The sequence below is a fragment of the Dryobates pubescens genome, chromosome 5 (assembly GCF_014839835.1).
Source record: "Dryobates pubescens isolate bDryPub1 chromosome 5, bDryPub1.pri, whole genome shotgun sequence".
Classification (NCBI taxonomy): domain Eukaryota; kingdom Metazoa; phylum Chordata; class Aves; order Piciformes; family Picidae; genus Dryobates; species Dryobates pubescens.
Window position 1 is genome coordinate 17,270,773 of NC_071616.1, and position 15,289 is coordinate 17,286,061.

At 42.2% G+C, this 15,289-nt stretch overlaps 1 protein-coding gene across 2 annotated transcripts in view; it reads right to left on the reverse strand.

Moving 5' to 3' along the window:
• EXOC5 (exocyst complex component 5) overlaps positions 1–15,287 on the reverse strand; it is a 31,855-nt gene extending 16,568 nt beyond the window's left edge. For both annotated transcript variants that reach the window (XM_054161690.1, XM_054161691.1), the window contains exons 1-4: positions 15,111–15,287; positions 7,963–8,054; positions 4,422–4,569; positions 3,880–4,074 (exon numbers count right to left, since the gene is read on the reverse strand). In XM_054161690.1, the coding sequence (XP_054017665.1) occupies positions 3,880–4,074; positions 4,422–4,569; positions 7,963–8,054; positions 15,111–15,137 (462 nt within the window). In that variant the 5' untranslated portion in view covers positions 15,138–15,287. The remainder of the gene's footprint in view (positions 1–3,879; positions 4,075–4,421; positions 4,570–7,962; positions 8,055–15,110) is intronic.
• Positions 15,288–15,289: the final 2 nt, after the last annotated feature.

The following is a 15,289-nucleotide window of genomic DNA, read 5'->3' on the forward strand; positions in this document are numbered from 1 at the left end:
AGCTCATCATTGCTCTATAGCTATGAAGTTTACAGACCAAAAAGACTCCTCAAGGCTGATGAGATCAGAATGTGGCTAGAGCAATCTCATGAAAATCTGCACTCTTCCATTTGGGATTAAAATACGTAAGTAACACAGAGCTGGCTGAACTGCAACATTATTCTTTTCAAGGGGATTAGGATAAAAGTCTTACTGACTCACACCTAACCAAGATGAGGTATCTGTTGAACTCAGGAATGAAATGGTTAGCAACGTTTTCAGAGAGGTCAGGAAAAGCACTAGGGAAGTCTTTGCCATTTGTGAAATGAGCTGTATCCAAAAAAGGAGATGACGGTGCTCAGGAGGAAGTGGAACAAGGGGACTCAAGCAAAGCATAATTAAATTACATTCTTTTAAGGAAGGAGAAATGGAAGTTGTGTTAGAAATTATAAACTCTTGCAGTTCAAAGCAAAGATCAGTTACTCTTACATCTACAAAACAGGAGTGGTGGAATGAGCACAAAAGCCAACAAAGTTAACACAGCATGTAAATATCTGACATCTTGACAGCACAACCTTTCATCATTTGTTCTTCCCTGATCAATCAGCACGGGAGGTGCACCTCAGCAACACCCAAACCAGACACAGCTCTAGGATGGTTTTACAGGCGTTGCTACACTGTCTTGGTGACTGGAAGTCACCTCAACATGGGTGAAGAAATTTCTAGCTACTATATTCAAGCAAAATCTTTATAAGCTGACACAAACGAGAATATGGAGAATATCTCATTCTTCTTGCTAGTCATGTTTCTGGGAACTAGAGTGAGAGGAAAGAAAGTATTGAAATCCAGTTCTTGCACCTCTTGAGAAGGCAGGAATTAAAACTTTTCAAGAATAGAACAAGATGCACAGGTAAGAACAGAGAGCACAAGCATCATGCTAGGTTGGCTGTTCAAAGACAGAGGCTCTCATAAAGAACATCCATTCTGCTTATTAAGAGCAGCTTATGTTTTGAACTGTCAGCTCACAATAGCCTCTTAAGTCAAAAACAGCCACGCTCCTCAAATAAATCCAATGAAACAGCAGTTATTTCTGTTGGCTTACAGCAACCTTAATACCCAACGAGCAATTGTGATCAATACCGATGTCATTAATTCACTCTATACATTCACAGTTATTTACTAATGTTACCACAAAAAAACCCAAACCAAAAAAAAGATCAAAATCACCCCACAAACGCAACATTTTCTTTGTCTCCTCTTCACACAACAGCTATTAACTAACTTAAGATTTTCGTGAATCCAGGGCCTTTTCTTATGCACAGCAGAAGCCATGACAAATCAGTTCTCCATGGTTTCTGCTTAAATCCAGACATATTTCATTTTTAATTCAATCAGGCTTCTGTAAACTATTACATCAAAATAGATATAGATTCTGTGAAATACAACTTACAGGATATGATATACCAATACCATGGACAAATAATAGCAAGAGAGAATTTGAATGCAAAGTATTTTTATGAACAAGTTAAAAAGAGGAATGGAATAATGTTGACTACAGAACATAAATGGAGAAAATTATGTAAGAATAAAAGTAAACACATAAGCAGAGGACAATGCTAGTGCATGATAAACAAGTGAGCTCTTGGATCATTCTGATAATTGAATTGTTTTAACTGGAATGAGTTGCTCACTTCAACACTTGAGCACAGGAGAGGGACTGGGTAGCTGGCAGTTCAAGGAAAATTCTAAGGATCCAGAGATGAAAACACAACACACATAGTATAGGGCAAGACAGCAATGAAAAAAACCTTCACAGAGGCAATTAAGAAATTGCTCAATATAGTCAGGAGAAAGCAATGTAGGAAGCAAAACCCAAGTCCAGGGGGAAAAAAAAAAGAAGGAAAAAGAAATCCAGTAGATTTTTAAGAACTGACACTACTGAGAAAAATCTGAATTATCTAAGTAACTGCATAATAATTCCTTTCTTGCCTCTCCTTTGACAGCATTGCCTGCCCTCAATGTCTCAAAGAAAAACCTACACTTCTGAGGGGTGGCATAGTGCAAAAAATCTTAATGCCCTCAAAACACTATGTAAAACCCACATCAGTTCAAAGATCAAAAGACACTGACAAAGCCCTAAGGTTTTACAGTAACAAATATTCTTAAATATCTCATAGTTTAGAACTAATTTATTTCAAAGATGCCTTCAGATGTGACAGCACATGTCTAAGCAGGTTCTTCAGTAAACACACTGCTTCCACTTACTATTTAAGCTAGGAGCCAGAAAGCTACAGAACAGTTCTAACCCACACTGAATGAAATAGGTCTAAACCAGCTAGTATCCAGAAATCTTGTGTTTCCACACACTTCCTCTGCAGACTGCCACAACACTTCTAGCCTTTACTACATTCATCTCCCCTCACATTTGCTGAATGCCTTATTATCTTTCAGGGCGTATAAAGATTCATTTGTTGTCCAGTTTCCAGGTTAATGCTATTTATCTACCATTTTTTTCAGATCCTCCAACAAAATATGAAGAAACTTTAAGTTACAAGAAAAGTAAAAGCTGAATTCTATGAGACTCTCCAGCAGACAATACATACTTCCCTGTAACTTATACTTTGTTATTTACTTTGTTGCCATTAAATATTTTGAAATGCTTGCTTTATTTCCACCCAAGGGGAAAAGAAAACAAATAAAAAAGCCACAAACAAACAAAAACCTAAAAAACCCAAAACTTAACACAGATCTGGAAAAGGCTGTCCATGAAATAACTTCTGTTACATTGAATCCTTTCTGGTTTCCTTGGAAGCCAGAGAAGTTTTTCTGTACTCCTCAGATTAGGGCAAACTATCAACTGGTAATTACCATATATCCACAGACTATGATTCAAAAGTCACTCTGCAATTGACTTCTTGGGAATACAACTATATGAAATGATTAGTTTTCCCCTTTCCTTGAGAGACACCTTGAGCTCAGTAGAGAGGGGATGACTATTAACCTATTCTCAGGTCCTTTAGGAGCTGCATTTCAAGCACAAGGTTTTGCTGAATCGGCAAACCAAGTCTTTGCTGCTCCCATAGACTGTAATTTTTTTTCCTGACTACAATCATACCACTGCACAGAATTTAAGTAGAGGGGAAAGATTCTTCAGGATACATCTCAAAGAAAACACACACACACAAAAAAAAACCCCAACCAAAACCCAACCAAACAAAAAACCACCCACAACCCAAACCAACAATTTATCTTTCAGACTGCAGAGGGAAATCTAATGTGTGCCCTTTCGCTTACAGCTAGACACTTTTCCTTCAGTTTATTTTCATTATCCACACCATTCAGATTATATTTGCTTCATGAACATACTCTTGAGAGCATAAGAAAAACAAAATACTTCAACATTTCTTTGAAGTTTTCCTGCCTGGTTCCTCTAAATTCAGAGGGTGGAGACATAACCACAGGACTATACAAAGACCAAAGCCATGCTGTGACAAAAAGGTATCCAAGGCCAGTGGACTGACCCAACAGAGCAAAGTTTCACAAAGAAGTTGTATTCAGAAACGTTCTGCATTACAGGGTGGATCTGAGGCAAGAGGTTCAAAGAGAAAAGGCAGATATTGTATGCACTCTAAAGTTGCCCTCCCAGCGTTTCTCAAATCTCTGATAATTTCATAAAATGAAAAATGCCAACATTGCCACATTAGGCATCACTGAATACAAATGCTTTATCAGCAATCTGCAGCCCAGTGTTGTTAATTTACATTTCAGAACAATGAAACTTTAACAAGTCAGTCACTCAGTGGTTTGAAGTCTGACCATGGTAAGTCATGGTAGCAGCTTGTAATTAGGGCAGTAGTGCTTATTGCTTTGAACTGCTTTCATCCTGCTGACAGCTCTTACCTTTTCAGAGTTTGTAAAAACATCAGACTTCAGCTCTCCATCCAGAAACTCATTAAAGTATTTCATCAGCTTCTGAGCCTCCACAGCCCGTTGCCGTGGCGTGTTTACCCCCTCCAGTTGGTCACCAAGGTGACAGACCTTAGTTGCTACATAGCTGATGTGCTCATCTAGTTCTTGGAAATGTTGGAAGGCAACCTGGGAGAACACAGACACAAAACTCATGATTTCCACTTACTGTACTTTAAGAAGCATATTGAAAGCAGGCATCATCATCTCAGAACTACTCAGAAACACTCATTAAGTGCACACAACTTCTTTAAGTTTAGTGTCTTCCCTTTAACTATTGTGAAGGCTCACAGCTCTCAGAATAGCTAACACTTGTTAATGGAACATGCAAATAGCTTAGCCCCCTGTGACAGGGGAAACTGTTTTCCAACAAACCCTTTTCACATTTACCTCAAACAATAGCACACTGTACCATGAAATAAGAGCAGGTAATGCTTTTAAAACTTGCACAGCTTATCAGTCACTTTAGATTTTACCTGGTTGCTTTTCTGCAGCTCTTGTACTTTCTTGGCAAATTCCTTTGCTTCCTTCTGGCATTGCTGTTCTAGTTTCTCCACCTTTCTCTGAATCCTTTCATCCATAACCTGTAATTCTTGGATGTGATTTACAAATTCTTCCAATAACCTGATTTAAAATAAAACACAAGAAAGTAGATTTTAGGCAGAAGGACATTGTCTTCTGCAGGGAGCTGAATAAAACCTCAAAAGAACTTCCCTACAAGGCAGATATAATCATGTCTAACTTAGAAATGCTGTTTTGTTTTGAACTACATCATTCTCTAAGCCTACATGAAAACTATGTGACCATATAACTGATAAGCCAGGGGAGAGGGAATACCTGAATACTGCCCACTCTAGAATATGGCCCTGCCACAGATACAAACATCCCTCTATCCACTTCAGTCTCTTAAGGACAAAGAGAGCTTAGGCCACTACATCACTTCAGTGTAAGGGCTTTAACTGGAAAATACCTTCCACATGTTATTGTAAACTTGTAAATCAGCGTCTTATTAATAGGCAATGAATGCAATCATACAGCTCAGAGCATTGTTTTGCTTATTACCCTGTTGCTTCCTGATTTCACTGCTTCCTACAAAATACAGTATTTTAAGGGTTTTTCCCTGTTCTTTCCCATCAGTTCAATTTTTCTTTCAGACTAACATTTTACTCTTCCCAAACACACACATCTGGATGTATTCTCAAACTTCCTTTATTCTTCATTCCATTCTCAATGTCTTTCTCATTCCTTTTGTCCATTCTGTCCCATTCCAGTTGTCTCTTCAACATAATTTTCTAAACATCCCTGTCACTAATATCCATGGAATGGATTATTTCCAGATCCTCCACAACCATAAAACTCATGCTAATAACTGAAAATAGATGAAAGATTTGAAACTTTGCTGTCCAGGTTTAATGTCAAAGCAGAGGAGAAGAAATGGGAATCCCTTCCAGAGAGTTATTTCTAGATTGCTCAGGAATTTGCTTTTTCATAGATAACTCTGTTCAGTAGGTATACTGTGAATATGAAGCTCTTCCAACCTGCGGTGCCACTGAAAGGCAGAACCAGCATGATGTTCCCTTCCTGGCTCCCTATGCACAAGCTAGAGCATCTCAGCAAACAGAAGCTAAAAGCAGAATGTGTTATTCTACTCTCATGTGACTCCTTCCCAGTAATAACTACAGTACCTCTCCTCAGCAACATCTAGAGCTTTCTCCAGGCAACACCAAACTGATACTAAAATGATTCTCTCCAGTTGTATGGAGGGTCACTGCATTTTCAGTTGCATCTTCTACTGCTAAAATGACTAGTTTTTACGCTGCTACTTGGAGTCCAGGAACTGTGTTTTCCTCCACTGTATTGGTCTAAGAACCTACTTCAGATGGCATCCTTACAGCAGTGACTTAAAGGCACAACTTTTTAAAGAAAACTGGATTGGGGCAGATGTTTATGACTTCTTTCCTCCACCTCATGCTTGCCAGAAGCCCAAGAGTACACATGCTCCATTATTCCACAGAAAACTGCAAGGAACAAACTTAAGTTTAGTGAAGTCTACTTAAAATTTAAACAATAGTAAGTGACACAAAGTATACCTGCAGACCAAAGCCTAGAGAAGCATAGATAGTTTACAGTCATTTATAAAAGCTGATGCAATTCAGATTGGGGATTGTTTTTTAGACAGGTTTTGAGCCAGCTCAACACTTATTCAGCTATAGTACTCAGTGAGACAGGAAAGAATGCTCAAGCAGAAGAGGTAGCTGCTGGTCACATTTCTCAGAACAGAAGATGACTACATTCTTTCTGCCAAACAAAAGCATCATATTCTGAAAACAGAAGAGAAAAAACATACACCCAAAAGCCTGTTTCTTTTGGCTCCCTGCCCAATACTAGAAAATCCCACAAGAAAAAACAATATTTACTGTTGCAGGATTCTCCCACCTGTCCTGAAAAATATGCAAGTGCATCGCAGAAGTAGCAAACCAGCAGAAACACAGAAGACAGGTTAAACTGAGCTGGTATTGGTACTAATCATTAACTACTCTAAAGTATATACCAGGCACACCCATGGAGCAAGAGCTACAGGAAGCAACGTTGTGTATTTCCAGGCTTCTTCCTGCTTAAATCACATGTAGAGTTCTGCATAGGCTACAGGCCCCAGACTGAATGTTAAGGGTTCAGCATCTTGCTAGAATTCCCTTGCTAGAACCCTTCGTCTTCTCACATGTCTCCAAAGAACCAGACTACTCCAGAAGAAATGTCCTTTGACCATGCTATTGAAGTATTTGTATTTACTTTTAAATAACAACAGCTTGTCTGTGAAGTTACTATTTCCTAAACTTCTGAAGAGTTCTAGCTCAGGTTACTGCAATCTGAACCTGGAATAAGATTATGTGAACAAGAAGTTGCTAAGGAACAGCTATTGTACTTGTGCATCTCCCAAATGATAACAATGTGAAAAATTAACACACTGAAGTAAACTATGTCTCCAGAAAGACAACTAATACTGGTACAAAAGCTAAAAGGAAGAAGTATTTGAAAGAGTCACTCTTCAAAGCAAAAGATCCAGGTTTGGAGTACAGAAGCTTAGATGTTGAACAATGCTATATCTGAGTTACCAATACACCACCCAATGCCAGCCCAGTAATCAGAGAGCTAGCTTCTGAGGGTGAAGTTTCTCAAGGCCAAACCAGCTAACCACAAACAAGAGAAGGTCCAGCACTACCTCCTCCTTCCCCACATCCCTTGCCCTAGCCTTGCTCCTTTCCACACCCACATTCATCCTTACCACCAGCTCACAGACACAACCTCTCCCTCCGTCGCACTTGCTCCCAGACTTTTCCAGTCCCCTATAATTGCTACAGCAAGGAGGAAAAAAGCTCTTTTCTCATATTTTAGTAACTTTGATTAATTTATGATCAGATCAAGTGCCAAGAGCTAGGTCAAGGTGAGTCATCACAGTGTGCAGCTAAGAGGAAGGAAGATCAGAAGCCCATCTCCATTCAGCAGCTGCAAGCTGTTCAATGGATGCAGGCTGTAGAAATTCACACAAGTTCAGTTGAAAATAATCTAAGCAAACATTGCTTTTCTTCCCATCCTACCTGTTTAGGTCTTTTATTTGTACCAGGACTGGAAAGTACTGGGTCTTACAACACACCAGTTGAGGCAGCTAAACTAGCAAGAAACTCTCTAAATTCACTTAACTATCATAGCTAGTGAAGCTTCATACTATGCTTTAATCTGGCAGCTCTGGTGCTTTGGAATGTTCACATCTGACAAGGACAAATAACATCACTTCTGCTTCATTCAAAAGGTCTAAATCAGAAAGTGACTTTCCCTGCTCTTGTTGCTGAATAATTGGTTCTGAATAATTGACTCATGGTCACAAATTCTAGCAGTTCTCCCAAATGAAAGCCTCCTTGGACACATACCAACACTACATACAGGCCTTTTGTTATGCATGTAATAAAACAGTACAATTAGAGATACGTTCATTTTGACCATTATGCAGTTTTATTTTACCTTTTCGGATCAAAAGCTTCTCCACCTCTGGAACCTCCTCCAGGTGTTCTCCATGCCAGGCGTTCAATGTATTCATCTGCCACAAAGGGCTCCTAGCCACAGAATAAAAACTCTTTACAACGCACCACAGCAGGTTGTTCCTTAAGCAGCTGCTCATACATCATTCTGAAAGTGTTTAGAAGCTTTACCACAATGAAGGGCAAGTATAGTGTTGATAATTATCCCATCACCTCTTATGTTTACATAGTTAATATAGAGAACTATGTTCTTAATAAGATTTGGGTTTGAATATCTAGTCCTGAGATTGCCAGATGAGTGGGAAAGAATTTGCTGCAGGTCTGTGATGAGTTGGCTCCAAACTACCTCTCCTTATTTCCAGATGAGCTTACGGCTTGTCATTACAAAGTGTCTGAACCATGCAGCAGCTACATTGATTTGAGATACCACAACATGAGACCCAGGCATTAGCTGTGCAGCAGGTAAGGAGGGAGAATTGATCTGCCTAAAAAAATGACATGGCAAAGTTTTCTTTGCAGTTGCTCAGCTCTCTGATGCAGTTCACATGGCATCAGAAACAGAATCAAACAACCTGCGGCAAAAACAACATGAGACTGCTACTGGACACTGTGCAACATCAAACTGTAGTTGCACAAACAAAGCAGATTTAAATAAAAAAAAACCAACAAAGCAAGCATAAAACCAGATCACAGACTCAAACTTGCCCAAGAAGGAAAAAGAGAGCATGAGCACTGCAAAAAACACAAGGTTCATCAAGTTTCTTCCATAAAAATATTACACAATGGCGAAGAGTTCAGATCCTTTCTCCATCCAACAATGCTTCCTGAAGGCAGAGACCTCATTAAAAAACCAAAACCTGCTATTTTATTTGGCTTAAAACTTAAGCCAGCTCAAATATTTTTTCACGTAGTTAATATAAAATACTCAAGTTAGTGTTTATCACCTCAGCTTCACTGGGAATCTAGCAGCATTGTTTGGAGGCCAGCATCAGCACATTTAAGATCAGTAAGCAAAGTATTCTCACAGCCATCAGGATTTCGTAGAAAGCTTTTAAATTACATGCAGCAAGGGCTCTAAAATGGTGAAACATCACAACACAAGCTGGGAGTGGCTTTGGTTAGCAGTGGTATTTGCTACATTTGCTTATGTCTGAGAGTGAAACACAAACATGTCACCACTGCTTTTTGATAAAGCTCAGTCTAAAAAAAAAGTAAGAATAATTTTTTTAAATATACAGATCTCCAGGAGTATCAAGTTGGTTCCTGTTTCAATAGGCTTAGAACTTTGTCAGAAGTAATTCAGAGGGGAAAAAACAACATTATAGTGTTATTCTAATAACTAGGAACAAGGGCTGAAAAGCAAACGCTGCCAGTTCAAGGTCTCTCAATCCTTAGAAACATGTTATGTCCCATCTGTGCAGGCCCAGCTATAAAAATAAAGATTAAAGGCTTTAAAATATATTTTGTAACACTCTGAATCCTCCTAGACAGGGCAAGAGATCACAGATCACCCAGTAACTCCCCACTCAGACTGACTGTGGTTTGCTCAGCCTCCTTGGTTAAGCTTCAAAAGCAGCTGGTTGGTACCACATACAAACTATTTCTCTACATGTCACTCATCTCTTTAACCCAGTTCTTCCTGATACACAACATTTCCTTTATGTGAATCCATTTCATCCAGTTATACAACACAGTGTTTTCCTACCAAGTGTAAATCTTCTGTTTGCATCACCTCTACCTCTAAATGTATGGGAATATTTTTCCAATGTTAATTCCAGGTGAGCCATTCAATACAGCAACATTCCCTTCAGGGGAGTCCTCCAACTTCCTAATTACCTTATGGCTCTTTGCAGCATTTCTCCTTTATATGAAAATCACAACCACCACCTTTCCTCTGGAGATCCTGCAATTCAGCTGGAGCACCAGTCCAGTTACAAGGATACCAACGCCACATACAGTGTTCTGAAGAACCCTGTATAAAGGGTGCTCTATTTACTGCTTCTCTCAGTGTATAAAGTATTTCCCACACTTCTCTCCTCTTTCACCCATTTGCACTACAAGATAATTCACCAACACAGACATAATAACCTTGATTATTTTTCTTTGTGGTTTTTTTGTTGTTTCTTTTTTGTGGTGGCTTTTATTTTTATGGTTGGTTGGTTGGGTTTTTTTGCTACCCCCCGTAATGGTTTAAATCAGAACAGGTCAAACCAACCAGTGGGTCAACCTATTTCTATTTCTACAACAGAGCAGTGAAGAAAAACTAACACACAAAAACTCAGGATTGAGATACAAGAGTGAGCTAAGAATAGATTTTACTGAGCAAAATCAGAAAAACAGGGTACAAAATGCATAATGACCTTAGCCTATCTGCAGAAAAGCACAGTGCAAAGCAGCAGCAAGCAGAAGCAAGCGAGCCAAAAGCATGAGCCAGAAAACTACTCCCCCATCCCTTCTTGTCCCATCACCATCCAAGCAGAAAAGACCAACACCTGAGAACCCAGGAATTCAGAAGCAGCAACCAAACACAAAAACTCTCACATTATAATCTGAACTTCAGGCCCCATAATATTTTGGTCCAGCCAGCACTTTCCTTTCTGAAGCTGGCATGACTGCAGCATGCTATGAATAACAGCAGCAGGTTCAACTCAGTCCATGACACTCCCCCCACAAAAACATTTACAGAGTTTTCCTGCAAGCCTACAAAAGCCTCCTCTCCCAAGGAAATATGACATGCCCTAGACCCTGGAAATTAATAATTATAATGCAAATCTTGCTCTATCCATGGTATCTCTAAAGCTCCCTTGAGCATGTGTGTAGAGTACCTCCAGCTCCCTCCACTGCATCCCACATGGCGACAAACACCGTGGCTCACCTCAAACTTGGTGCCACCTGACCAGCCATGAGTTCAAACTCAACTAGCAGCAGCCCAGTCCCCTCCACTGTCCTTCAAACAGCACAGGCACTCACATGCACCACCCCCCTTCCACGATGTCCATGCTGTCTCCCTTCCTGCTTTTCTCCTGCAATGTCTGGTACCTGCACTTTGTTTGAATAATCTAACACAACAGCAAAGAGTGTTAATTAGTTTAGTTAGACCTAAACAATGGCAGAATCACTCCTATAATCTGTTAAAGACATATAACCTGAAAAACATCTGGTTTTCAAGACCATTTTAAATAAGACATGTCCTTTGGGTTTTTAGCTATATAAACCTTGTTCTGTATTATTTAAGAAACAGTAACTTCGGGGAATACTAAGATGTGCAAAAAACTGACCAGCAGAGAAGCAAAATGAGTTTTCTCTTCCAAATTTTCACAAAGGGTGTGCTAAAAATAATGTATTGGATTTATAAATACTAAATGAAGTTCAGCAGTGCCTTTAAGATTTTTAAGATCTCACAGCTTCTGCTGCTAATCCAAACCTTTTTAGTTTTGCTTGTGTATATCTCCTACATACATTTGTTCTTTTTAATACTATCTTGATAACAGGTTACCTATAGCTGACAGTCTAATTCCCATTTTAAGTTTCCTACCCAGTTCTGCAAAAATTGCTGAAAATCAGCTATTACAAATGTCATTTGCAAGTCCTTTGCCTGTTATCAGATGAGCTCACACAGTCAATTTCTCCACAGCTTTGAACTTCCCTCCAGCTCTAGATGAATTAACCTGATCCTACCCATTCAGCCAATACTACTGATTTAATAAAAGATATGTCTGAAGTGGATGATAACCTGGTTTGGTCTGGTCTGTGCAAATTAAGCTAAACTGGACCCAGCCACATTAAAGACCAGTTTAGAAGTAATCATTGCTAAATTATGCTTTGAGCTACAAGGGAAAATTGAGTCCATGCTGTTCAGCATGGATCCTTCTACACAGTCTCATGTATCTATAGGTCATGCAGGAAAAAAATTAGAGAGGCAAAAGCCTGTTTAGAGCTTAGAATGGTCACTGCTATGAAGGACAACAAAAAATCCTTATATAAATATATTAATGGAAAGAGGAGGGGCAAGGACAACCTCCACTCCTTAGTGGACATGGAGGGGAATATAGTAACCAAAGATGAGGAAAAGGCAGAGGTACTTAACACCTTTTTTGTCTCAATTTTTAATAGCAGGATAGGTTTTCTTCTGGACAACTGGCCTCCTGAGCTGGCAGATGGAGTCAGGGAGCAGTATAGTTCCCCTGTAATCCAGGAGGAAGTAGTTAAGAGACCTGCTTAGCCGCTTGGATCCCCACAAGTCCATGGGACCGGATGGGATCCATCCTAGAGTGCTGAGAGAGCCGGCAGATGAGCTGGCCAAGCCACTCTCCAGCATTTTTCAACAGTCCTGTCTCACTGGAGAGGTCCCAGAAGACTGGAAGCTGGCCAGTGTGATGCCCATCCACAAGTAGGGCCGGTTGGATGAGCCAGGGAATTACAGACCTGTCAGCCTGACCTCAGTGCCAGGCAAGAATATGGGATAGGTCATCTCGAGTGCAATCACACAGCACTTACAGGATGGCCAAGGGATCAGGCCCAGCCAGCATGGATTTAGGATGAGCAGGTCCTGCCTGACCAACCTGATCTCCTTCTATGATCAGGTGACCCGCCTGGTGGATGTGAGGAAGGCTGTGGGTGTAGTCTACCTGGACTTCAGCAAGGCCTTTGATACCATCCCCCACAGAAAACTCCTGGCAAAGCTGGCAGCCTGTGGTTTGGACAGGAGCACTCTGGGTTAGGAACTGGCTGGAGGGCCGAGCCCAGAGAGTGGTGGTGAATGGTGCCACATCCAGCTGGCAGCCAGTCACTAGTAGTGTCCCCCAGGAATCAGTGCTGGGCTGCATCCTGTTCAATAGCTTTATTGATGATCAGGATAAGGGCATTGAGTCCATCAGCAGTAAATTTACAGATGACACCAAGCTGGGGGCAGGTGTTGATCTCTTAGAGGGTAGGGGAGCTCTGCAGAGGGACCTTGACAGGCTGGACAGATAGGCAGAGTCCAACAGCATGAGATTTAGCACATCTAAGTGCCAGGTTCTACACATTGACCACAACAACCCCATGCAGTGCTACAAGCTGGGGTCAGAGTGGCTGGAGAGCAGCCAGGCAGAAAGGGACCTGGGGGTACTGGATGATAGCAGGCTGAACATGAGCCAGCAGTGTGCCCAGGTGGCCAGGAAGGTCAATGGGATCCTGGCCTGTATCAGGAATAGCGTGGCCAGCAGGAGCAGGGAAGTCATTGTGCCCCTGTACTCAGCACTGGTTAGGCCACACCTTGAGTCCTGTGTCCACTTCTGGGCCCCTCAGTTTAGGAAAGATGTTGACTTGCTGGAGCATGTCCAGAGAAGGGCAATAAAGCTGGGGAGGGGTCTGAAGCACAAGCCCTATGAGATGGGGCTGAGGGAGCTGGGGTTGCTTAGCCTGGAGAAGAGTAGGCTCAGAGGAGACCTTATTGCTGTCCACAAACTACCTGAAGGGAGGTTGTAGCCAGGTGGGGGTCGGTCTCTTCTCCCAGGCAACCACCAAAAGAATGAGAGGACACAGTCTAAAGCTGCACCAGGGGAGGTTTAGGCTGGATGTTAGGAAGTTCTTCACAGAGTGATTTGCCATTGGAATGTGCAGCTCAGGGAGGTGGTGGAGTCACTATCACTGGAGGTGTTTAGGAAGAGACTAGATGGGGCACTTGGTGCCATGGTTTAGTTGATTAGATAGTGTTGGGTGATAGGTTGGACTTGATGATCTCGAAGGTCTTTTCCAACCTGGTTTATTCTATTCTATATTGAAAATTACATTTGAACATACATTCATGAAAACAAGATGACAAATAACCACACTCAGTGTGCAGGCAAGGGTTACTCCCATTTTCATGTTGGCAGTGACTTCAAATTAACATAGCAGGCAACATTAGTTCTCTTGCCTTTGGAGTAAAAGAGAAGTGAAAGCAAGAGAGAAAAATGTACCAGCTTCCATAACGAAAACCAGTCCTGTCTCTAGGCAGGAGTCTCACCTGCTTTGCAATTTCATCTTTATTGCTATTGCAAAATAAGACAAATTGTGGCATGACCCAAAACAGACAAAACTTAGTTTTCTTTCCACACCCAAGTTATCTCACATTCAATATCAACACAAAGAACAAAACCACACTGTCATCACATTGAGAAATCAATGGACTCCTCCTTGGACAGCTACAGACATGTAGAGATTGTATAAAACCTAGTATCTAGCTAATTAGAACACAGTTTATTAGTCTTGCTATTTCTTCAAGCCATGCAAGCCAAAAGATGTGAGTCATAGCACACAGCAGTCCTGTGTCATAACCGTGATTCATAAATACAAGCATACACAATGCATTTCTATAGGATCTTCCAGAGAAACAGGAAGACCTTTCCTGAAGGCTGGGCAAAGCATGTCCTGGTGTTAAGACACCAGTCTTGAGTGACTTGGAGAGCAAACACAGGATACCTGGCAATGATAGCACATCCCCATGCACTAGCAAGTAGGGACAAACATTTTCTGTTAATCACAGGTCACATCATGAGAGCCCGTGGTCCAAGCCGAGAATTGCCAGATGACTCTTATATTCCTGCCCTGCTCATGCGTGGCCTTGGGAGAGCTACTTGGTTTCTCATTCCTCAGTTTCACAGCAGCTAAAAGGAGGGCAAAGTTATTTCTTTAGCAAAAGCCATGCTAAGATACTAGGGTGCTGGGGTCAATTGCACATGTGCCATCGGGAGAAGAGTGGCAGTGGGGCCTGGCATAGCAACACCCCATCTGCTGCAGAGACCTGCGAGCCCCAGGGGAAGGAGGCCCAGTCGTAAGGGACACCGCCTTAGGGAAGGCGAAGGCCTGCATCCTCTCGAGGCATCACACCCGTTCCCTCAGCCTCCCACACCGACGCCCCATTTCCTCCGGTTCCGGCACGGCGCTGCTCGCCCCCAACACGCCCTTCCCCGGGGCGAGAGGGTCCGTCTGCCTGTCCGCGGCCTCCCCACCCCAGCAGATGCTCGCTCGGCGGACGCTGTGCCCTGGCTGTGACAGAGGGAGGCCGCAGCATCCCATTTGAGAGCTGGCCGGCCCCGCCACCGCCTCCCGCCCCTGGGCCCAGCCCGGGGACGCCCGCGGGGAGCCCCCGGCGCTACCCGCACCCACCTCGAAGAGCTCGGCCGTGGTGGCCATGGCCACAGGGAATGGCGGCGGGACTCCTCAGCGGCCCACCGCCGCCGCCACCCCACCGCTGCCGCTCATTGTGTTCCACCGCCCCGGCAGCAGCAGCGGCAGCAGCAACTGCGGCCGCGGCGCCGCCTCTACCCGCCGGAAATGGGCCTGCG